This window comes from Monodelphis domestica, chromosome 1, assembly GCF_027887165.1.
Source record: "Monodelphis domestica isolate mMonDom1 chromosome 1, mMonDom1.pri, whole genome shotgun sequence".
Taxonomy (NCBI): Eukaryota; Metazoa; Chordata; class Mammalia; order Didelphimorphia; family Didelphidae; genus Monodelphis; species Monodelphis domestica.
The window spans coordinates 185,623,208-185,649,462 of NC_077227.1; the positions used below are offsets into that span (position 1 = coordinate 185,623,208).

At 39.8% G+C, this 26,255-nt stretch overlaps 1 protein-coding gene across 1 annotated transcript in view; it reads left to right on the forward strand.

The window, feature by feature from the left end:
- The window catches only part of SLC27A2 (solute carrier family 27 member 2), an 87,656-nt gene that overhangs the window by 55,297 nt on the left and 6,104 nt on the right, over window positions 1-26,255 (forward strand). Inside the window, exons 5-8 of the mRNA XM_001369902.5 lie at window positions 12,482-12,676; window positions 15,826-15,916; window positions 17,180-17,378; window positions 19,910-20,007. Of these exons, the coding sequence (XP_001369939.1) occupies window positions 12,482-12,676; window positions 15,826-15,916; window positions 17,180-17,378; window positions 19,910-20,007 (583 nt within the window). The remainder of the gene's footprint in view (window positions 1-12,481; window positions 12,677-15,825; window positions 15,917-17,179; window positions 17,379-19,909; window positions 20,008-26,255) is intronic.

Sequence of the window (26,255 nt, forward strand, 5' to 3'; positions counted from 1 at the left end):
GGTTTCTCATGGAATTCTTGCACCAGTGATTCCTGGCAGGACATCTAACTTAGGTGAAAAATGAATTGAGTTCATGCTGAGGGGAAAACTATGTGTCTTATTGCTTCTAAGTTAATGGCTATCCAGAGGTCTTGCATTCTGGAGTTCACTGTCACTACTGGGGGCTACATCTGAGGCCACAGATTTTATTACTGGCTTTCTTTTTAGATCTTGGGTCCTTTGAATTTCTTTGTATATCAACTGCTATTTTTTCTTACATTGTAGACTTCTACAATATCTGGCATGGTGGAGACAGAGAGAGAGGCAATTGTCTTTCCTTTCACTTTAAATTAAATTAAATTGGTGACTCTAAGCAAATCTGTTTTTACTAACCCTTGTTAATTGCACTGTATCCCTGGTTAGGGGTCCATAATTCCTATACGATAAACCGTGATCCAAAAATCTAAATCCAAGCCTCAGAAACCAGTTTTTTAGCTGCCTATTTATTGCCCATGTCTACCTATCTCTTTTGAAGTCCCTGCTTTTGATCAGTAGCAGTGATGAAATCACCACCAATACCAATACGGTCCGCAATTTCTTGCCCACATCTCAGTAATATTCTAGGAGTTTAGAAGATGGAGCAGTATCATATGGATTGAGTGCTGGGCTTGAAGTCAGAAAGAATCTCACCTTGACACTCACTGTGTGACCCTGGGAAAATCACCTAACTTCTCAGGGTATTGGTTTTCTCATCTGTAAAATGAAGGTATTAGACTCAGAGACTTCTAAGGACCCTTTATTTTCCAAATCTAGAAACTTGCAACCTTTAAGCAAAGATCACTGTGATCTGGCATAGTTCCAGAAAGCTTTATAGAGGAGCGGAGGTATAAACAGGACCCTGTAGGATTGGAAGAAAAGAACAAGGCTGAACAAGAAAGGCAATAAAGCACACTGGTGCTAATGAAGAACTTAGATTGGAGTTGCCAAGGAGAGTCCAAATGCTATACTGTCAGGTCAATTAGAAAGAAGACACACCTCCCTTTTAAAAGAGAGGCTCAGATCTCATGGAATGTCTTTTCGTATCCAAAGACTTGAGATTCCTCATGAAACTCTTATTTTATCCACGAGGAAACTGAGGTCTGGGGAGGTAAAGCCCAAGGTCATATGGGGCACGGTGACAGGACCAGGATTCAAACCTGTGACTCCACATCCATACTATTTCCTCAGAAAAGTTTTGCCCCCTCTATGAGCCTGTTTCCACAGTAATCATAGCAAACACATTTGTATGATGCTCATTATGTGCCAGGCACTGTGCTATTTTCTAATAATTACCTCATTTGGTCCTCAGAGCATCCCTGGGAGAGAGGTCCTATTACTGTTCCCTGGGGAAACTGAGACAGAGATTAAATGGCTTGTCCAGGGTCACACAATTAGTGTCTGAAGGCTGGATTTGAACTCAAGTCTGCCTGACTTCAGGCTGGGTGCTCTCTCTATTGCACTACCTACCTATGATTGATTCTGTGATCCTGTGAAGAAAAACAAGTGGTAGGGTCAGGTCCTGGCAAAAGAGAAGAGGTGTCCTGGAAGTCTGGCCACCTAATCAGTAACGTGTTGTAAAAGAATAAAATAAGTTATCCTATTCTGATGGTTCAGCAGGCTTTATTTCAGTAACTTCCCCAAAGCAACTTTCTATTTTAAATGTAGAAAAAGGCTCCACACTCTCAGTGTCTGCTCATTTCATGATTGATTTTCTTTCACATTAGCATCCCACTTGGCCTACAAGGTCATATTTTTCTTGATTAAAATCCAGTAGCCCATATTGTCCCCGTCTGTTGATCTTTTCATCCCTAGCCATAACACACCAACCTGTCAGCTCCCAGGCTCAGGGGAGAGTCTGTGTTGTTCTTATTAGCTCTAATGGGAGCTCCCTCTGTACTTCAGGATAATAAACTTGTTTATGCTTAGCTATCTCCAGGCACCTAACAAACCTTCTCAGTATTGCTTCTTAGTTGCATCTTATACCTACTGAAGAAGCAGGAGGAAATGACTGATAATTTATGTCTTGGAGCAGTTCCATTGATTTGGTAGTCAAACCCCCTCACATTCCCTGCCCCAGAAATGGGCATGGGTTGTCTTCCTGCATTAAGAATCATCTTGCTTGCTTGTATTTACATCCTCTGCCCCATGCTTGGACATCAGCATTTTAAAAAAATGTATCCCCTATGGTTCTTTCCAAGTTTTTTTTTCCCCTTAGACTGCTCATCACTTCTTATGGTGCAGTAGTGTTCCATCACAATCATACACCACAATTTGTTTAACCATTCCCCAATTGATGAGCATCCCCTCAACTTCCAATTCTTTGCCACCACAAAGAAGGTCTAAGGTCTAAGGGTATAGAGAGTTTTATAACTCTCTAGGTATAATTCCAAATTGTTCTCCAAACTGGTTGAATCAGTTCACAGGTCTACCATTTCTCTAACCAATTTAGAGAATTTTGTCATATGCCTATATGGCTTTGATTTCTTTATCCAAAAACAAACTGTTCATATCTTTTGTCCACTTATTATTTGGGGAATGGCTCTTATTCTTACAAATATATCCATTTCATATATTTTAGATTTAAGGTCTCTGAGAGGCTGTCTATGAAATTTTTTTCCTAATTTTCTGCTTTCCGTCTTATCTCGTTTTTTATTTATTTGTTTTTATTTGTACAAATCTTTTCAATTTAAGGTACTCAAAATTACCCATCTTTCACTTCATGATGAATTCCCTCTCTTGTTGGCTCCTAAATTCCTCTCCTATCCATAAATCTGATGGGTAATCTGCCCCTTTTCTTCTAATTTACTTATGACAGCTCCTTTTATGTCTAGATCTTATATCCATTTTGATCTTATCTCAATGAGTGGTATAAGATACTGGGTCTCAGAATCTGAAAGACAAAGACTATCTAGTTTAAGGCTATCAAACTCTATTTTAGCACTACTCCCCCTTCCCCGCTGCCATCAAATAATAATAATGATATACAATCTTTTATACCTTTGCTCAGACAGATATGTAATCAGATTAACGATTCTTTGGGAAAGGAAATATATATATAGGTGGAAGTGATTAGATTAATTCAAACAAATGTCTATTTGGGTTTAAGACCCTTGATCTATTATTCAAGCTGCTTACCTAATACAGGAATCACCCTTTCCAATCTCTAAAATAATCTTATTCTAGCATTTGTAGCTATCTCTTCCTCCTCTATTCTATCCCTGAAAACCCGGCTCTAGTAATCCCCCACTCTGATTCTTTACTGCCATCTCCAGACAAATTGGTGACTTTTCTTTGCCAACGTCATCATCTTCTTGTGCCCTTGATTCCTTCCTCTCATCCAGGCAGTTGCCCCTTTGACACTTTCCTCTTCTCCAAAGATACTAATTACAGTAAATTTTATGAATCACAAATGCTCCGGTCAATATTCTTTCTTATGGATTTCTCCAATCAGAAAGTGCCATTTCAGTGATGTTGCATCCTCTGCCTGCAAGGCCTCCTAAGTCCTCTGAAACATTTAGATCTCAAAAGTTCCAAGTGTCCACCAGTGCTGGTGCTAGTTGTTGGGGACACAAGCAAGAAATGAAAAAATCTCTACCTTTAAAGAGATTTTCTTCTAATGGGAAAGTATGTGTGTATGTGTGTTCAGTATAAAGTAAAATAAAATGCAGCCGAATACAGACCAATTTGGGCAAGAGGGCACTAATAGATCAAGAAAAGTCTCATGCAGAAGATGTTGCTTTAGCTACATCTAAAATGAAAGAAAGGAACTCTATGAGGCAGAGCCAGGAGGGTGTACATTCCAGGCATGCAGGATGACCAAAGAGACTGCAAATAGAATGTCCCATGTGAAGGACATACATAGGAACATGTGAGAGAAGGCCAGTTTGACTGGATTTCCAAGGTTATAGGGAGAGTCATGCCCACGGAGACTGGAAAGATAGGTTGGAGCCAGATGTACAGGGCTTTAAAAGATAAATAAAGCATTTGATCGTAGAAGAAATAAGAAACCAATGAAACTGGTTGATCTCTTGGTATATACCAGTGCCACAGCTGTTGGTTGGAAGTTTGTTGGTTTGTCAGATTAATTTATTTGTTCTTGGGACAAAGAAGGGGAGTTATTGGACCAGACTTCTCATTTCATTGATACAGGATTCTTCTGGTAAGAAATTTGCCTATACCAATAGAACTCAATAACTGTTCTGTAAATATAGCCTTAGAGAGTTCCCTGTTGGACTTAGTTTAGTGAAATGCCCAAGGTCACACAGCCAATATATGTCAAAGACAGAACTGGAACCCACATCTTTCTCTCTCTAAAACTACCTCCTTTTTTTCTTATCTCCAGCTTTTAGCTTTTTTCTTCTCAATTTTTCTTTTTTTCCTTCTATCTCTTCTCCTTTCTCATCTGTTCTATCTTTTCTTCCTGTTTCCTTTTCCATTTCTCTTCCCATCTTTTTTCTTATTCTCCCTCTACATTTCAACTCCTCAGCCCTCTTTGACTTTGCTACTCTATGCTATTTTTCCATGGTTATCTAAATAAATCCAATTTCCTTCTTGGAAAATACATTAAAAAGAAGGCATAGTAACAAATACAGAAAATATGTTTAGCCACCACCAACCACCACCACCCCCCCAAAAATTAACCCTATAAGTAAAAGAAAAGAAACCCAGAAAATATCTGTCTGAGCTAGCAATGCCACTGCCTCAGCTGGGAGATCCGCACAAATGGGTCTGCACCAAGAGATAGAGCATGGAACAGGTGTTCTGAGTGCGTGGGAAGCAGGCAGTGCCTCACAGGTGCAGAGCTCACTTGTGGTTGGGAGTGAGCAAGAGCTTAGAGTCACAATACCATAGGCTCAGTTTTCATCATGTAACACAGGGATCGTTTTACATGCTTATACGGGATTAAGAATCTAAGCAGAAAATATGTACAGATGCACCTTTCAGGGGAGCCTGTGCCCTTCTCCCATGCCTGGTTCTCACCTAAGTCTACACTTGCCAACACATGCTGCTCCAAATAAATAAATAAACAAATGTTGAATGATTCATTGATTGATTGATTGCTCTCCATCAAGGAATTGGCTTAATTTCTATAACCCTTTCCTTGGACCTGTAGAAAAAGCCTCTCCTTCCTCTTGGTAGGACACTTAATCAGACTGTCATGGCTCCCTCTCCCCAAAATGACCTCCTACCTCCACTGCCTTTCTCCTCTACTAAAAGACAATGCTTTACGTAAATAGAGGTAACTAGATGGCTCAGTGGATTGAGAGCCAGGCCTAGAGATGGAAGGGCCTCGACTCAGATCGGCCTTTGGATGCTTCCTAGCTGTGTGACCCTGGGCAAGTCACTTAACCCCCATTGCCTAGCCCTTACTGCTCTTTTGCGTTAGAACCAAAACACAAAGGAAGGTAAGGGTTTAAAGGAAGAGGGAGGCAGGAAGAGGAGACAGAAAGGGAGAAAGAGGAGGGGGGAAGGAGGGAGGGAGAGGAAGGAGGTATTCAAATGTAGGTACTTCTAGGAAAAGTCACAATGGCAAATTTAGAAGAAACGTAAAAGACATAGCAGATCCTATGATGAAAAGGTTAAGTGCCTGTAACCTCATATAAATTTTGTATTTACTTATTTTCCCCTCAAATAGAATATAAGCACTCTGCAGGCAGGACTGTTTTGTTTTGGGCTCCATATTTCCTGCAGCTAACAGTCACTTAAATGCTTAATTGAATAAATGAATGGGGGAACATGCTGCTGGTCCCTCCCCTCTAAAAAGACCTTCTGTACACGCTATATATATTTTATATGTACACAGTTGCTTTCATGTTATCTCCCCCATTAGAATATGAGCTCCTTGAAAGCACAGATCATGTGTTTTTACCTTTCTTTGAATACCTAGTACTTTCCTCAGTGGCTGGCATATAGTCAATGCTTGATCAGTATTGTTGACTATGTCAAGAGAAAAAAATGAAAACAAACTTTCCTATTTTACAACTCGTCCCGCCATATGCAAACACTTATTAATATCAACCATCCTTTCAGCTTGAACATTTAGGAAACGTAATTTCCTAGTGCTTATTAAAGCAAAGCATATTCCTCCTAGGCCATCTGAGGCATCTGGGAGATGGCTTCCTCTCCTTCTTCCCATCCTGTTCCATTGGGGCAGTATTATGGCCCTGGTTTTGCCTCTAATGAGCTGGGTGACCTTGGTTTAAGTCCCTTAACCTCTCTATAAAGTGAAAGGGTTGGGTGAGCTGATCTCTAAGGTCCTTTGTAGCTTTAACAGTCTATGATTCTATTTTTAATCTTTAGATTTACTCTATGCTTTCCCACAGGGCTCTGGTCTTTTCTTCTTGGTTATTTAGCACTTAGCAGAATTCCTGGCACATAGGAGATGTTTAATAAATGTGTGTTGGCTTTTAAAGGAAGGTTTTCCCAACCCCTCTTAATTCTGGTGCCTTCTCTCTGTTAATTAATTCCTCTTTTTCCTGTTTACAGCTTGTTTTGACTTCAATGATTCTGGAATAGAGAGTGAGGCTAGCTGTGCAACTCTGCCTCACTTAAATCCAATTCACAGGCATCACTCTGTGATGTCATTGGTCCTCTTAGAAAAGGAGGGATAAGGGAGCAATTAGGTAACTCAGTAGATTGAGAATCAGGTCTAGAGACAGGAGGTCCTGGGTTCAAATGTAGCCTCAAAGACTTCCTAGCTATGTGACCTGTGGAAAGGAAAATGGAGACTGAGGAACCATCATTTAGAATGTTGCCAGGAGGGGGATAGACAGTTGGAGCAAGAAAAGAGGCTTGTGGGAGTGAGGGAGAAAAAAAGAGGTTTTTACCCTATGAACTCTGGAGAGTGAGGAGTTAGGACCAAACTTGAGATCCCAACCCATGGTGACAAAGACATTTCCCTTGCCCTGAAGAGAGAAGATTCCTGCTATCTTTAGATCATCAACTAAAGAAAGAAAAGAACAACAACTGCAGCTGAAGGGTGCTGATCCCTTGAACTTCACAGGGTCACCCTGAAGACCTTTCCCATCCCTTGACCTTCCCAAGAAGGACACCTGAAACCTGATTAGAATAGGATAGTGATAATGATTAGAGAGCAAGGAGAAAGAGAAGCTGAGGCTGAGCCATTTGGCTCAGCTGAAGTAGGACAAAGACAATCTGTAGGGTCTCCTATTCCCACAAACCTATCTCCTCTTCCCCTTTTTATGACTTAAACTATTAAACAACTTTATATTAAAGAATCTCAAAGTCAGATTCAAATCCTAGAAGAACAAAGAAAGAGAGGGTGCTGGGCTAGGCTAGCCATTCAGCCTTGGCTAATCAACAAAAAGCCAACAAGGACAATCAGCCTGCCTGACTAGAAAGGCTTCTTTGGCTCAGGCACCAGCCAAGTCCTGAAGGCAAGTGAACCCCATTGAGTCACAGCCCCAGTTTATTTCCTGGCCATAACATCAACTCAGGGGTGCCTCTCTCTTGGGTTTGAAGAGTGAGGGAAACTTTCACAGATCATCAGCCCCCAGTCGTTATCTCTCCTTTTACCTCAGCAGCCCTCCTTATTCCCTCTGTCCCTTCACCTCCTCCATTCCTTATTACAGTCCATCCATATTCCCTTTTCCCAAATCCTTACAGACCCTGGGTAAGTCACTTAACTCCTTTTGTCCAGCCCTTACCCTGGAACTGAACACAGTATTGATTCTAAGGAGGAAGGTAAAGGTTTTTAAAAAAGTAAAGAAGGAAGGGAAGGAGGGAGGGAGAGAGGGAGAGAAGGATGAACAACAATAGTTTGCTATATATACTTGTATATATACATATATATGTTTTGCATGTTATCTCCCCCATTAGATTATACCTTCTTGATAGCAGAGACAGTCTTTTTGTATACCCATTGCTTAGCATTGTGCCTGGCACTTAGTTAACTGTTTAACAAATGTTTATTGACTGACAAAGTAAATACTTTGGTTTGTCTGAGCTTTTCTTCCCATAGTTTACACTAGTGGTATCAAACTCAGATTAAAATCATACATAAGGATCTCTCAGGGGGCAGCTGGATGGCTCAGTGGGTTGAGAGCCAGGCCCAGAGATGGGAAGTCCTGGGTTCAGATTTGACCTCAGACACTTCCTAGCCCTGTGACTCTGGGAAAGTCACTTAACCCTCATTGCCTAGCCCTTATCACTCTTCTGCCTTAGTGATTCTAAGATGGAAGGTAAGGGTTTTTAAAAAATTAGCATTATTCCTAGAGACGGGAGGTCCTAGGTTCAAATCTGGCTTCAGCCACTTCCCAGCTGTGTGACCCTGGGCAAGTCACTTGACCCCCATTGCCTAGCCCTTACCACTCTTCTGCCTTGGAGCCAATACACAGTATTGACTCCAAGACGGAAGGTAAGGGTTTAAAAAATAAATAAATAAATAAATAAATAATTAGCATTATTTATTTTCTATTGTATTTTTTATCTATTTTGTTAAATATTTCCCAATTACATTATAATCTGTTTTGAACTTCACTTGAGAATTGTGGCCTATGCCATATGTTTAACACCTCTAATTAACATCACAATTAAAGGCATGTGACATACAAAAATAAGTAGAATTCACAGTAGAATATTCAAAGGGGAGATCCAGATAAAATGATCTTAGACAATTTTGAAGAGGGGGTCACTTTGATCTGAGAGAAATTACAGAAAACAGTTTTATGGCACAGGTGGCATCTGAATTGGACTTTGAAAGATTTTGACAGGTAAAGGCAAGAAGAAAATATCTTCTAGGCATGGAAAACAGCACGTGAAAATCCATGAAGGTGAAAAACCTTCACTGGACTTCACCATGGTCTCACGCTATAATCCTCTCTCTCTTCCACAGGCAAACTTCTAAAAGAAGCTTTCTGTCCCCATTGCATTCCCTTTGTCACCTTTTACTCACTTCCCATTTGTAATCTGGCTTCCATCCCCACCATTCACCGCGAACTACAGTGTGTAAGGTCCCCAGTGATCTCTTAATGGCTAAATCCAATAGCAATAAAGTAGCCTTTAAATTGCCTTTAATTCAGTCTTCTTCCTTCTTGACTCATGATGTTGGCCACCTCCACCTTTTGTCTTCTTCCTAACCTTTTGTGACTGCTGTATTGTGGTTCCTTCCCCTTGGATTACCTTTTGAATGGATTATCAATCCTATCTCACCACTGTGAGAGGGCTTTGTTCTGGGTCCTCTTCACTCCTCTGGATACACTTTCTTTTGATGATCCCATAAGCTACCTTGGGTTCAGCTATGATCTATGCAGGTGGCAAACTGGGTGAGTGCCAGACCTAGAGTCAGACTCATCTTCCTGAGTTCAAATCTGGCCTCAGGCACTTACTAACTATGTGACCCTGGATAAGTTACTTTCATCCTGTTGGCATTGGTTTCTCATTTGCAAAATGAGCTGGAGTGTGGAATTGCTTGTCAACTTGAGGGAAGGTGTGGGGGGAAGGGAAGAGGGAGACAACATGAATCATGTAACTTTGGAAAACGTGTGTGTAAATTTGTTATTAGAATAAAATAAAGATAAAATTTCTAAAAATAAAATAAAATAGAAAAAATGAGCTGGAGAAGGAAATGGCAAACCACCCCAGTATCTTTGCCATAAAAACTCCAAATAGGGTCTTTGAGAGTCAGACACAATTGAAAAACAACTTGATCTATGCAACTGGTTCTCAGATCAACAGGTCCCACCTTCCCATCTCATGCCAGCTAATGCCTGCTTGGCATCTCCACCTGATATTCCATAAGTATCCCAAATTCAACATGTCCAAAATGGATATCTTTTTTCCTGTACCCATCCTTTCTCTTTCCTTCCTGCTTCTGTGAGGAGCATGACCATTCTTTCAGGAACAAAGATTCACAGCCTAGGAGTCAGAGTCACTGTCAGCTCTTTCTTCTCATTCACTACCCCCATATCCATCAGTTGCCAACTCCTATTAATTTCACTTCCTATACATCTCTCATATGCAGGTGGTATCCAGGTAAATGTTTAACAACAGGATCTGTGGGAAAGTGAACGCTTTAAATTTAACTTAAAATTAACTGTTTTAAATTTAACTTTTAAGTTTAATCTGCGTTGGTAACATTTTTTCCCACCACCTTCTCCAAGAAGGAAATAGTAAACCACTCCAATATCTTTTCCAGGAAAACCCAAAAGGGAATGTGAAGAAGAGTCAAGCACAGCAGCAACTACAGAATTACAAAACTATCACGTTCTTAATTCTAGATAATAATAATTTTTTTAAAAGGCAACAAAGCAAACCCTGATTTGCAGAGTTTATTGCTTTTAGTGTAAATGTTTAGACAAAGAATTTAACAATTGACTCTCAAACCAGTACAAGCTGACTCCAACACATCCCTGTCACCTTGCTCTGCTCACGCCATAACCATGATAGATCTGATTCTCATCGCCTCTCACCCTGGATTATCGCAGTAGCCTCCTCACTGGTCTCCCTGATTGCAGTCTCTCCTGTCTCCTATTCATGTCATCTACCTGGATGTCATATTGGTCTTCCTAAATAGCCATCTGATCTTGTCCCTCCCCTGCTCAAGAAGCTTCTTGCCATCTCATTGCTTTTTATTAAAAACCTTTACCTTCCATGTTAGAGTTAATATCGTATATTGGTTCCAAGTCAGAAGAGTGCTAAGGGCTAAGCAATTGGGATTAAGTGGCTTGCCCAAGGTCACACAGGTGAGAAGTGTCTGAAGCCACATTTGAACCCAGGACTTTCCATTTCTAGTGAGCTACTTAGCTACCCCACCCTCATCCCATTGCTTTTAAGATAAAATAGTAAGTGGCTCAGTGAATGGAGATTGAAGCCTAGAGATGGAAGGATCTAGACTGAAATCTGGTCTCAGACACTTCCTAGCTGTCTAACCCTGGGCAAGTCACTTAATCCCAATAGCCTAGCCCTCATCACCCTTCTGCCTTGGAACTGATACTTAGTATTGATTCTAAGACAGAAGATAAGAGTTTTAGAAGAAAAACAAATAATAAAATAGAGGAGCAGCTAAGTAGCATAATGGATAGAGCACCAAGTCTGGAATCAGGAGAACCTGGATTCAAATTTGACCCCAGACACATCCTAGCAGTGTGTCCCTGGGTAATTCATTTAACTCCATTGCCTAGCCCTTGATACTCTTCAGTAATAGAACTGATGCTGACAAAAGGGGGGTAGGGGGGAATCGACACCAAGAAGATATGGATTTAAAAATAAATCAGTAAAATGCAAACTCCTCTGGTTCGCCTTCACAGTCTAACTCCAACCTATTTTCCTAGGCTTCCCCCTCGATCCACATGTGTTTTCTATACATGGTGTTCCATCTCCTGTGTCCGGAATTTGCACAGGCTGCCCTTCGTGCCTGAAATGGTCTCCCTCCTCACCTCTGTCTCTTGGAATGCCAACCTCCCTCCAGGAATCAGTCAGCCCAAGTACCCCTCCTTCAAGAGGTCTTTCCTGAATTCCCCAGTGGTTTGTGGGCCCCCCACAATCACTTTTGTGTATGTCCTGCTATTTACTTCTCTGTGAACGTGCTCTCATAGCCTGAGCAGAACACATGTTCATTAAGGGCAAAAACTGTCTTACTTTTGACTTTTTTATCTCCAGGATCTGGCTGAGTTCCAGGCAATTAGCCAACATTAAATAAATATTTGTTGATTGTTTGGAAGGGGTGTGGAGAAGAAAAGATGAGCTCAGAAAACAACTAGCTCATTTGTTTTGTTTTGGTTTGGTTTTTTCCTATTTTAAAACCTTTACCTTCTGTCTTAGAATCAATACTAAGTGTTGGTTCCAAAGACAGAAGACCAGTAAGAGCTAGGTTAAATGACTTTCCCAAGGTCACACAGCTAGAAAGTATCTGACAACTAGTCTGTTTTTGTTAAGGTGTAAAATGGATTCAGAGGAATGGTGTGAGAAAGGGGGTTCACAAAAAACTCCAAAAAAGGAGCTCTGAGTTTCTTACTTGGAGATCCCCCCTCAATTAACAGGAGATATTTTCTATATCAGGAATTGCCCTTACAACAGTGATTCAGGTGACTCCCTTTTGCATTGGAGACCATGCCCCTGAAGTCCCTTAGGTCTAATTTCAACCCACTCTACAGGAACATTAAAGAATTGCATTGGGACAACTAGATAACTGAGTGACTAGAGAGCCAAGTCTGGAGACAAGAAGTCCTGGATTCAAATGTGGCCTCAGACTCTTCTTAGCTGTGTGACCCTGGGCAAGTCACTTAACTTCCATTGCCTATCCCTTATCTCTCTTCTGCCTTGGAAGCAATACTTAGTATCAATTCTAAGACAGATGGTAAGGGATTAAATTAAAAAATAAAAATAAAGAATTGCCTGGCAGATTCAAATCATCACCAACATAGAACATAAAATTTCATGCTGACATTTAAGTCTTAGATCCCAGAAATGTCTTCATTCCATGCCTTAACTCTTCTTCCTACAGAAACCTAATGATCGTGATCACAGAGTGAGAAAGGCCATTGGGAATGGCTTGCGAGGAGATGTTTGGAGGGAATTCCTCAGGCGATTTGGAGACATTCAAATTTATGAATTCTATGCTGCCACTGAAGGAAATATAGGATTTTTTAATTATCCAAGAAAGATTGGTGCTATTGGGAAGCAAAACTTTTTACAGAAGGTAAGAAGAAAAAATAATGGAGACAATGAATGGATTTATCAAAGCTGTAGTATGTAAGATTAACCCAAAAAACATCAGCTGCTTTCTTATTTACTAGCAATAAAGATAAAGAACACACAATAAGAAAATGAAATCTCTTTTATAATAACAAAGGAAACTATTAAATATTTGGCTTATCTAAGAAAACAGCAAACCTATTCAAGGGCATTAGGTGACTTAGAGAGGCTAGGTGGCACCGTGGAAAAAGCACTGGGATTGGAATTAGGAAGACTTATCCTCCTGAGTTCAAATCTAGCCTCAGACATTTAATGGTTCTGTAACCCTGGGCAAGTCATTAACCCTGTTTGCCTTAGTGCCTCATCTACAAAATGAGCTAAAGAAGGAAGTGACAAACTACTCCAGTATCTTTACCAAGAAAACCCTAAAAAAGGTCATGAAGAGTCAGACACAACTAAAACAACTTGACAATAACAAAATAAACCTTTTTTAAGACCCTTTTCTGCCTTAGGATTGATATTAAGTATTGACACTAAGATACTCCCAAGCAGAAAAATGGTAAAGGCTAGGCAACTGGGGCTAAGTGACTTGTGCAGAGTCACAGCTAAAGTGTCTTAAGAAACAAAATAAAACTTTAATGTCCAAAATAAAGGAAGACCTGAATAAGTGAACAGACAATTAATGTTCATTAATTGGTCAGCTTAATATAGTAAAAACGACAATATTTCCCCCAATTAATTTACATTCAATGAAATACCAATCAAAATACCAAAGAACCTGTTAATATAACTAGACACAATCATAATGCAATATAGATATAAAACAAATGGGGAGAAGGTGTGGTCCCACACCTATAGTCCCAGCTACAGGGGAAACAGGCTGGTGGGTCACCTGAGCTCAGGAAAGCTGAACTACATAGGGCTACAGCCATTTGCATGGCTGTACCAAAGTGGCACCATTTTGGTGAGCCCCCACCAGCAGGGGACTACCAGGCTGCCTATGAAGCCAGTTCAGATAGCAAGTGGAAAACATCAGAGGTTCTCCTTATCAGTAGTGGGTTCAAGCCTGTGAGTTCAAGCCTTCTAGTCTATGAAACAAGAAAGAAAGAAAGAAAGAAAGAAAGAAAGAAAGAAAGAAAGAAAGAAAGAAAGAAAGAAAGAAAGAAAGAAAGAAAGAAAGAAAGAAAGAAAGAAAGAAAGAAAGAAAGAAAGAAAGAAAGAAAGAAAGAAAGAAAGAAAGAAAGAAAGAAAGAAAGAAAGAAAGAAAGAAAGAAAGAAAGAAAAAAAGGAGGGAGGGAGGAAGAAAGAAGGAAAGAGAGGAAGAGAGGGATAGAGAGAAAAGGAGAGAGAAAAAGAGAGAAAGAAAGGAAGAAGGAAGGAAGGGGAGAAAAGGAGAGAGAAAGGGAAAGAAAAAAGAAAGAGGGAGAGAGGAAGGAAGAAGGAGGGAAAGAAGAAGGAAGGAAAAGTGATCAAGAATATTGCGAGGTAGAGGAAGAGAAAAGCTGGTGAAAGTAGTCTTATACCACAATAATTTTTTGAACATCCCAAAAAGTTAAAAAAAAATTATTTCAAGTCTCTGTGGTTAAAGCTAATTTTCAGAAGGCAGAGATTTCTTAGGAGCTGTTTTAGGATCACTTTATCCTCAGATCATGACAATTGCCATACCAGATGAGACCCATTGTCTGCCTAGCCCGGGCCAATAGTTTGTCTCTGAGACAGGCACCAAGAGATATATTAATAAAAGGTCCTGGGCATTTTCCATCATACCAACCTCAAAAAGTTCAGGGTATGCCCCTTTCCCATTGCATTCCCCCATCTTAATTTCCATTCATTACTCATTATGGATCGTAATCCATCCATTTATCTAAAATATTACTAAGTTAGTTTTATAGTTCCAGACTGTAACATCTTAAGAGGTAGTATGGTGTAGTGGATATAGTCATGAAGACCAAGATTCGGGTCTTTCCTCTGATACATTCTCAGTGCCCCAAAGAAGCTTTCTAAGAATATAAGTTGGAGAAACGTTGCCATTCTACACTGGTGGATGGACTTTCCCAATACCAGTAAATTACAGACCCAGACCAAAAACCTCATTTCCTGGGAGGAAAATCCTTTAAGTTCATAATTTTCCTCTGTTAAGTAATATGTGCTAATCCTAAGTGTACCTCTTGTAAGTTTCAAAGGGGCTGCATCCCTAGTTCTGGCATATTGAGATTTGGTGATCAAGTCTCCAGCTAATCAGTCTATAGATTCTCTTAATTGTCCCTCACCTTTTAGGCATTTTCTCCTCAGGCTGAAAAATGCTGGTCTTTGTCAGAGTACCCATTAATATCAGACCTTCTTTCCCCTAAATTATTTTATGCTAGGGCCATCAATCTGGAACTAGAAGAGATCTCAGAGAAATGTAATTCTACCCCTTTGCATTACAGATGAGAAAACAAGATTCCAAATAATCCAGATCATAAGTGTCAAAGGCAAAATCTGAGCCCAGGTCCTCCGACTCCAGCACCATTGCTTGTTGCATTAATGTACATTGTGTGAATTGTGCTGATGTGCTCTGTACTCCACCAGCTCCCCCATTCAGCCCCCAAAGCCCTCTGAACCTTCTCAAGCATCAAAAGAGAGGGGGGACTTTGTCCAACCAAGATTGAATAAAAGGGTATTCCAAGAGGAGTTTCTGATATGAGCATATGAGCAAAAATGGGGAAATATGGCATAGGGTGGGGAACAGTTAGTAATTGACCTTGACAAGAATATAAAAGACATGAAGAGAAGAAATGGGAAAATAAATGATGATTAATAGGGAAAAGGTGAGGAGAAGCAGCATCTCCAGCCTTCGATATTTACTAACTGTGTGACCTGGGCAAGTCACTGCACTCTGTTTGCCTCAGTTTCCTCATCTATAAAATGAGTTGGAGAAGGAAATTGCAAACCACTCTAGAATCTTTGCCAAGAAAACCCCAAATGGGGTCATGAAGAGTCAGACACAATTGAAACAAACTGAATAATAACAATAATATCAAAGAGGGGAACACTTTGCTGACAATGTCAAACTTTGGATGGAAGAATGTTAACATAGGTCTATTCAGAATTCAAGGCTACCTGTGAAAGAAAATACATATTCAAAATGATGATTTATTATATTTTTGCTAGAAAGCTGTTTCCTATGAGCTGATTAAATATGATGTAGAGAAAGATGAACCCGTCCGAGATGGAAATGGATACTGCATAAAAGTTCCCAAAGGTACCACTGACTTTTATTCAATTAAGTAATCCATAGTTATCTTGTCTGTCCAAATACCTTTTAAGGAACTTCAAGAGAGAACAAACATAGCCCAAGCTATATCACTTTGGAAATAAGGGTTTCATTTAAGTATTTTAAGGAATGGTAAATGAAATGCCAAATGCTACCAGGTATATAAATTTACTCTTTTACCACTTCTTTAATGAATGTTTATGGGGACAGCTAGGGGACAGCCTCATGGATTGAGAGCCAGGTCTAGAGAGAGGAAGTCCTGGGTTCAAATCTAGCCTCAGATACTTCCTAGCTGTGTGACCTTGGGCAAGTCATTTAACCTCCATTGCCAAGCCCCTAATATTCTTCTGCCTTGGAACTGTGAAAGGGAATTCTTTATTCTCTTTTTCTATTTTGAGTTAGTGAATCAGAAAACCCCTACTTAACACTTCGTTAGCCATCAAGTAAGAGAATTCACAAATCACATACTTAGATGGCTAACAAAGTGTTAAGTAGGGGTTTCTTGATTGACAGAACCAATACACAGTACTGATTCTAAGACAGAAGGAAAGGGTTTGGGTTTTGTTTTTTTTTTAAGTTTACAGATGAGCATATGTCACAAACTAAGAAAATATAGTGAGTTTTTTATGTCTAACTTTGAACCTTAAACTATCTTATATCATCAATAATGTCTATAAATTGATATTTGCAATAAGATATAAAAATAAGTAGAATTATAGATATCAAATAGTATAGCTATGCTTGTCCCTTCCCACTAGTTCAGATCTTCTGCTTCTAACTGTGTGACCATGGATGAGCCACTTAACTTTTAAGTCGTTTACCTTATCTGTGAGAATATAGGTAATATAGACAGATCCCCATTAGGGCACATAATAAATCCCTCATAATGATAACATAATTCAAATTTGCATTTCCTTATTTCCCTTGGGCGGCAACTAGTCACTATATTTTATGTAATTATAGCTTCAAATCGTTTGATTCAAATACATTTGCCCACTTTGGGGGAATCACTGTCTATACTAAACACGACCTCGCTGTAATAACACTGACCTATCAGAACTGTCAGCAGGATCAACTTGCTGTAATGACAGTCAGGTGCTCTGCAGACCTTACGACACAATGGAAATGTCGATCAATATTAGGACCATTGTTATTGTACCATGGTGCCATGACTGTAGCCCGAAGGCCAGTTGATGGTGAAGCCTGTTGACCATGACAATAAATGCTCTTCCCAATCTTGGTTTTTCTTAGGTGAAGTAGGGCTGTTAATTTGCAAAATCACACAACTTACACCATTCAGCGGCTATGCTGGAGGAAAGGCTCAAACAGAGAAGAAAAAGCTAAGAGATGTCTTCAAGAAAGGCGATGTCTATTTCAACAGCGGTGACCTACTATTAATTGATCACGAAAACTTCATCTACTTCCATGACAGAATTGGAGATACTTTCAGGTTGGTTTCTGTTTATTACTGTACAAAACAAACAGGGAAAAAAATCCTATGACATGGTGACTATAATTTTAACCCCCATAGGTATTTAGTTGCAGGGATGTGGTTTGAAAATAGGATTTCAGCAGTGTAGGGAACTCTGAAACTGGGGATTCCATTTGCCAGTGCAGATTGGCAATGGCTCTACAACTTTTCTAGTATTCAAAATTCTTTTTCGTTTTTTAATCTTTTTAAAAAATCTTTACCTTTTCTCTTAGATTCAGTACTCAGGATCATTTCAAAGGCAAAAGAATGGTATGGTCTGGGCAGCTGGGATTAAGCGACTTACCCATGGTCACACAGATAGAGATTTTCTAAGGCCAGATTTGTTCCAGGAATATTAGAGAATTTCTGTAAAGACAGTGACTTGCCTAGGGTCTATAAGTCAGTATTTATCAGAAGCCAGACTTAAATCAATATTTTTCTGACTCAAAGACCAGCTTTATGGTGTTGCCTTTATTTTGGTAATTATTTTGGTAACACGTGTTAGAAAAGTTGCTCCTACGAATTTGATGTGCCAGAGTAATCTGATCATGTCATTTCACAGAGGATCAGAGTCAAGAAACTGAGGCAGAGAGGTAGCTAGGTGGTTCAAGATAGATAGAGCCTGTCCTGGACCCCAGAGGACCTGGTTTCAAATCTGACCTCAGACACTTCCTAGCTGTGTGACTCCAGGCAAATCACTTACTCCCAGTTGCCAAGTCCTTGCCTGTCTATCCTAGAATTGTTATTAAGAAAGGTAAGAGTTTTTTAAAAGGAAGAAAGAGTGAATGAAAGAAAAAAAGAAAGAAAGAGAAAGGAAGAAAGAAGGGAAGGAGGCAATAAATGAATGAACTGAGATAGCATACCATAATGGAAAGAACACTGGCCTGAGAATCAGAAGACTTGAGTTTAATCCTGGTACTGATACTTAATAACTATGTCTGTAAGCACATAATAAAGTGAATACTTAAACATAACCCTGAAGTTCACTAATTGAATGAAATAAGAACTAAAAGTTCATTAAAATTGAATGTTGGTTAGGTGAGAGAAATGGGAAGATTTATGATCCTGGACATCTTCCTTAGACCAGAGAACTATATTTTAACAGTAGAACTGCTAGTACTCACTGCTGTATTTTTGATAGATAACTTTAACCAAGCAGCTAGGCAGGCAGCACAGTAGATAGAGTACCAGGCCTGGCATCAGGAAGATTCATCCTCCTGGGTTCAAATCTGGCCTCAGATACTTAACTAGCTATGTGACCCTGGACAAATCTCTTTATCCTGTATACCTCAGTTTCCTCATCTGTAAAGTGAACTGGAAATAGCAAACCACTCTAGTATTTCTGCCAAGAAAACCCCAAATTCAGTCATGAAGAATCAGACATCTGACCCACAGCTTTCATCCTAAGTCTGTGCTTTTGCCAAAAAAATTTTCAGGAACAAACTGGTATCATTCTATGCCCATGTTGGTGAACCTTTAGCACAGGTGCTGGAGGGACCTGCTGCCCTCCTCCTCTCCATGCATGCCTGAGGACATTTCTCACATCATCAGCCCCCCTGCCCAGCAGCTCAATGAGAGTGCTTCCTCTCTCCCCTGTCTGGGATAAGGTGGAGGGCTCACATGCAGTGTGATGGTTACAGTTTGAGCACTTGGTCTCTTAAAAGGTTTGCCATCACTGTTCTATGCTAACAGAAATGTTAGGCTACACAGTTCATCTGTTAATAAGCTTTGTAATCATAGTTAACAGGCATTTGTTAATAAGCACCTCCTTAGAACTAGATAGTAGACTAAAACAGAAATCTGTGTCCTTAGGAAGTTTACATCTTTTTTTTTTTAAATACCCTATCTCCCATCTTAGAACCAATATTGTGTATTGTTTCCAAGACAGAAATGTAAAGGTTAGGCAATTGGGGGTTTAAATGACTTGCCCAGGGGCACAGAGCTGGGACGCATCTAGGGCTAGATTTGAACTCAGGACTTTCCATCTCCAGGTCTGGTTCTCTATCCACTAAGCCACCTAGCCAACCCTAAAAGTTTCCAACCTAACTGGGGAGAAAACAAAGCCATTCCTCCCCAGTTAGAATATATATATAAACTACGGGCAAAATATTTTGTATGTATATATAAACCATTGGCAAAATCAATCCATAGTAATTCTTGAAAGGGAGGTACTAGCAGCTGGAGGGATTGGGAAAGGGTCCTTTTGTAGAACATGAGCTGAATTGAAAGCTAGGCATGAGGAACCCTGGAGTTCTAAGAGATTGAGGTAAGTATGCTTTGGAGGCATAGAGAAAAGACACGTAGAAAGGAACGCCAGTTTAGCCCCACCATGGGCTGCCTGAAGGAAAGGACCATATAATAAGGTCTGAGATTTTCCAAGAGCTTTTCTGAAATAAGATTAGCCCAAGCCAGACCAGACTCTACATTAATCCCTTAAATATATAATGGAGACATGATAAATGTATTACTACAGACTTAGGCAGAAATTAACCTGCCCTCTTTTTCCCCAGATGGAAAGGGGAAAATGTGGCCACTACGGAAGTTGCAGATATCATGGGGCTAGTTGACTTTGTCCAAGAAGTTAATGTTTATGGAGTGCCTGTACCAGGTATGTACAAAACCCACTGGAAAATCTGAACCAAACTCCTAGTCTAATTGAACTTATTTTTAACCCTGGAACAAAACTGGCCACCTTTTCCCTAAAAACTATCCAACAGAGCAATTCTTTTCTTTGAGCATTGCATAGTGAATAGAGTGTTAAACTTGGGGTCACAAGGAACAGAATTCAAGTTCTACTCTGACATATGTGATCATAAGTATTTTTGTTTTGTTTTGTTTTAAACCCTCACCTTCCATCTTAGAATCAATTAGTTCCAAAGCAGAAGAGCGGTAGAGGCTAGGCAATAGGGGTTAATTGACTTGCCAAGAAATCCCACAGCCAGGAAGTATCTGAGGTCAGAGGGGATCTCCCCTCTCTAGGCCTGGGTTTCAATCCACCAAACCACCTAGCTGCCTCCCATAGATAAGTCTTTTAACTTTTCTGAACCTACATCTGAAAAAGAGAAATAACACTTACCTCACAAGGTTAGGTTTATTTTAGATTCAAATAGGGTAATTTGAAACGCAAAGTGGTTTCCAAAATTTTAGGTATTATCTATAACTTTTTATGATTATCCCCAACATCTTCATTATGTCAGCATCCAGAAAGTGGGAGATATGTGCTTAGATTTGTATTTCTATTGAAAAAGCTAGGTCCATACTTTTAAAATTAAGAACTTCTCTTATTTTGCCCATATTGCTACTATTTATGGGCATGGGAATGGATAACTTAAGTCTCTCAAGGATGAATTTTCTTAGTCATTGTGTGGCATAACCTCTAGACAAAACAGTCTCAATTTTATGTTAGCACTTTCCAGATTTTTCATGGAACTTCATAGTTCAATGGAAAGAATACTGAACTTGGAGTTAATCACATAACCTAAGTTTAAATCCTGGTCCTGTCACTATATGTGACCCTGGGCAAGTTAGTTAACCCTCTTTACCTCAGTTTCTTCATCTGTCAAATGAGTCAGAGAAGGAAATGGCAAACCACTCTAGTATTTCTGCCAAAAAAACAACAAAACCAAATGGAATCATGAAGAGAACAACTGAAACAACTGAACAGCCACAAAATATAAACTATGCCATGTGAGATTAAAGGACCTAGGGATATTTAGCCTGGAAAACAGTTCATAATAGGGAAACATCATTTCTATCTTCAAATATTTGAAGGAGTTGACTTGCTTTGGAGAACAGACATAGAACCAGTGACTGGAAATCAGAAGAGCATTTTGCTGCAGAATTACAAAAAACACTGGGATTTTTTTTAAACAACTGAGAGTGTATCTACAGTACAATAAACTGTTGTATTATGCAGCAAGATCTCCATCACTAAAAGTATTTTAGTAGAAGAATAGCCATCCACATGAATTTGAAGGAAGAGAACTCTTTACTACATGGGAAGTGAGAATGAATAACCTCAAAGTCCCTTTTAACTTTCATCTTCCAAATACCAGGGCACATGCTACCTGATCTCGAATCCCCTAGAATTTGGTCAAGATCTAGGCTAGTGATAAAAAGGGAGGACTGGGGCATTCAGCCCATCTCAAGTCATGCTTCATCTAACAGATCCATGAGCAGCCTAAATAGATCTTGAGCCAACCTAGAGGTTCTTACCTACTTTGGAGTAGACTTGGTATGGACATTTTTCCATCCTATCCCTAGAACAGATTTGAACTAGGAGTAGTGCCGTACTCATTCCCATTGAGATCATTTCTCTGCTATTACCACTTGCCTCTTGGGAGGGCATGAGAAGGGGAGCTATTAATGAATACAACCCCTTCCCATTTAGAGAATAATAATTTACATTTAAAGGGTACTTTAAGGTTTGCAGAATACTGTATATACGTTATCTCATTTGAATCCCAAAAATCCTATGAGGATAGTACTCTTCTATTTTGTAGATGGCAAAAGTTAATGCCTGATTTTTATTCAGCTACTATTGTGGTTTTCCTAAAGTACAGGTCCAGCCATTTCACACTCACTCAGTAAACCTCAACGGCTCCCTGTTGGCTTCAGGATGAAATACAAAATCTTCTAAATTCAAAATACTTCATAAGTTAGCCCTCTTTCCATTCTTCTTATTCCTTACTCCTCCTCAGCATACACTCTTCATGTAATAACACTGGTTTCCTGACTGCTCCGCACAAAAAAGGCACTCCATCTCTCAGCACTTTTTCTTGCTGTCTATATGCCTGAAAGCTCTCCGTCCTCATCTCTGCCTGCTGATCTTCTTGGTTTTTTAAAATCCCGACTAAAATATCATCTTTTATAAAAAGCCTTTCCTAATTCTAGTATCTTTCCTCTCTATCATTTCCTTTTTATCTTATATGTTACTTGCTTTGGTATTTGTTTGAATGTTGTTTCTCTCATTAGTGTAAGCTCTTTGTGTGCAGAGACCATCTTTTGCCTTTTTTGTATCCCATCATTTAAGAGTATTTCTGTTTCAGTGAGCTGTCTTATTGTTTAGTGAGCTCTCCATTACTGAAAGTAATAGCAGAATAGCCAACCATGGATAAAGTAAGAGATTTCAGGCACAAAGTAAGTCCTAATAAATGTGTATTGCTTGATTCATTAACTCAAAGAGGTTAAGTTACTTTCCCAAAGTCACACAACTCATATCAAGTGAGATTTGAATTTGGGTCTTCTTATCTCTATCCAGTACTTTCCTCTATTGTTATGACACCCTAGAGCTGTGTTTGGTGAACCTGTGACACATATAATGGAGGAGGTGCTCCCCACCCCCTCTCCACATGCGCCTGAGGACAAATATCTATCTAATAGCCCAGTGAGAGCATTTCCTCCCTCCCCTGTCTGGGATAAGACAGGGAGCTCACATTCAGCATGAGGGTTGAAGTTTTGGCACTTGGTCTCTAAAAGGTTCACCACCACTGCTCTAGAGGAACAGAGAAGAGTACACAGGTGTACTCTCTCTTTACATCCAATGTAGCTTCAGATCTTTTTGTTTTTTTGAATCGGCAAGCTTTGGAGAAATACTTGGGAGGTTGCTAAGAGTTGCCCAAAGGAACCAAAAAAAAAAAGAGAGAGAGAGAGGAGGAGGGAGGGGAATATTTAGCTTAGCCTTCCTCATTTCCTTTTTGTTTTCTACTTTCATTAGAGCTAGAGATAAACACCCAATCACCTTGGGAGAGATTTCAAAAGCCAGGGGCCCTCGTGACCAAAGTAAGCTTGCTTCCCCTTCTCTCAGATTACATATAAGTAGTTCTGGGAAGTGGAGCAGGCCTCCCCTTGGAACTGTAAGATTGGGTAGAAGTGATATTAATGCCCAATTACTACAGGCCTCACAAGAAAACAATGATAATTGTTCTCAAAACACCTCTCCATTTTCTGTCCTGCCTGGTCAAGAGAAAAGAAATGCTATTAGGATCATTGATCATTGTCCCAAACATTTCTCCAATTACTGACCTGCTTGATCAAGATAAATCCCTTGTTCTTAGGACTAATTTTCTGTAAGGAAATGATCACTTTGTGGTGTTAACATGCTTCACTGTAGGGACATAAAATAACCCCACCTTCTACTTCACCTTTATTCCACTCTCCCCTAGTTTTACTCTGCTTTGAATAGACGCCATTAACAAACCTGGGCCTCTTTTAGAAACTTTACACAAATGCATTGTTAAAAGAAGTGGAGGAAATATTCTTTTTCTCCTCCCTGCCTCTATCCCCTAGGTAATACTCTATGAGGTGTTCAAGGAGAACTAGAACCTTCTGATATGAAGGCTTGCTAAGCCCTTTCCAGAACTGCTCACCCATCGTTGGTATCCCCATCTTTCACCCAACTCTTACCTGTGGCTCCAAGAAATTGTAGCCTGTGCAGTGGCTAATCCCCTATAAAATCTTCTTGACAGATGTGCTACCCTAGGGGGAGGGTACTCTTCAGGCCTCAAACCCATCAGTGATTTACCCCAAGCATGTGAAGATTTGCCCAAACAGAATGGGCAGACAAGAACAGGTTTGTTCCAAAAGCCACAAATGCATCTAAAGCAGACACTGTGGAGTACTTAGAACTTGGTCAGACATGAAAGATGCCACAGTCATCCACTGCATGCACTACCATTGCCAGTCATCCTGGCTCTTGTCTTGCCTCTAGATTTTGATGACTCTAGAAGGAAGGAGGGAGAGAGAGAGAGAGAGAGAGAGAGAGAGAGAGAGAGAGAGAGAGAGAGAGAGAGAGAGAGAGAGAGAGAGGGAGGGAGGGAGGGAGGGAGGGAGGGAGGGAGGGAGGGAGAGAGAGAGAGAGGGAGGGAGAAGGAGAGGGAGACTGATGACTTTGTGTAACTGCTTCACTTCAATCCAATTCACACACAAGACATCACCCTGGTGTCATTGGTCCTCTTCAAAAACAAAGTAAACTTTAACATCTAGATTACAAAAGTAAAAAATTACAACAGAGAAAATATAGATAAGTAATATGCTATCAGGTTAAATTTAATATATACTTTTAAAATATAATCCTCATTCTTTGGTTTTCTTTTAAATATGAAAATGTTGGGGGCTCAGTAGATTGACAGCTAGGCTGTAGACAGGAGATCCTGGGTTCAAATTTGGCCTCAGACTCTTTCTATTTGTGTGACCCTGGACAAATCACTTAACTCCCATTGACTAGCCCTTACATCTCTTTTGCCTTGGAACCAATCTAGAGTATTGATTCTATAAGACAGAAGGTAAACTTAAAAAAAAAAAGAAAAGAAAAACAAAAAACAAGGGACAAACAATAGTTACTCTCAAATCCTGGAAGCTACTGCTGCAGGTGGAAAACTTGAGCAAATAAATTCATTCTTTCCTAAAGGTGGCCATACAAGTCACTTAACCCCTATTGCCTAGCTCTTTCAGAACCAATACACAGTATTCATTCTAAGATGAAAGGTAAGAATTTTAAAAAATAAAAAATAAAGGTGGCCATAGATCTAACCTCAGTTTTAAAAAATGTTTTATTGATGCTTTTTGCTTTTTTTTTATCACTATTTTGTCTCAGCCACCCTTCTCTCTTGTAGGGGAAGAAAAAGGAAAGGAATTAGCATTTATATAGTACCTACTATATGCACTATTCTAAGCTCCTTACAAATGTCCCCGCACTGAATCCTCCCTATAGCCTTGTGAGGTTTGTGCTGCTATTATCCTTGTTTTTAAATTGAGGCAGACAAGAGGTTAATTAACCTGCCTAGGGTCATCCAAATAGCAAGTATCTGAGGTCACATTTGAACTTTGGTCTTCCTGCACTATGGCACCACCTAGCTGTGTTCCCTTCCTAGGCAGGAAAGAAAAGTAGAAACAAACTAACACTGTCTACCAGATCTTTTTTTTTTCCAACTCTTTTACTTTCTCTCTTAGAATCTATACTAAGTATCAGTTCTAAGGCAGAAGAGCAGTAAGAGCTAGGCAATTAGGATTAAGTGACTTATGTAGGGTCACACAGAAGTAGTAGTCCACCAGTTCTTTATAGCTAGAGGGCTCTTTGGGGGTCATCTAGCCTTTCATTTTACTGGGGAGGAGATTATCTACCATGAGAAAATTATCAGCTTTGGGATCAGAGATCCTGGGTTCAAATCCCATTGTTGTCACTATCTGTGTGAGCTTGAACCGATCCCTTAATTTCTGAGTCTCAGTCTCCTCATCAATAAAACGAGGGGATAGTACTAGTTTATAAGGCCCTTTCCTGCTCTCCTTCCATGATTCGGTGATTTGTGTTACTATGATCCATGTCACCAAGGTAGTAACAGAGCCCGTTTTCAAACCCGATCCCTGTGACTCCAGATTCATTATTCTTTGCTTGGCATCTTGCTGCAAGGAATTCTGTTTCTTCACTGACCCCTTGGAATCAAGATGAGCCCCATTCATCTGAATATTGACATATTTTAGCGTTAGTTTTTTCCTTTATATTATTGTTATGGTTATTTTGTTCTTCAGCTCTTTTTCCTTCACTCATAAAGTATCCCCAAGTTCCTCTGAATTCTTCATAGTCACTTAACTTGCTCCTAGTAAGTGATTTTCACTTTACTAACCAAGCAGGGCACTTAGCCTGTTGGCCTCAGTTCTTCATCTGTAAAATGAGCTGGAGAACGAAATGGCCAATCACTCAAGTATCTTTGCCAAGAAAACCCCAAATGGAGTCATGAAGCATGATGCTGCTGAAAATGGAGTAGGGAGGTGACAAAGTCAGATGATATTTGAGAAAAAACACTGGCAGCAGATTAAGAGCAGGGAGAGACTTGAGTCAGGTATTCACTGTCCAATCCA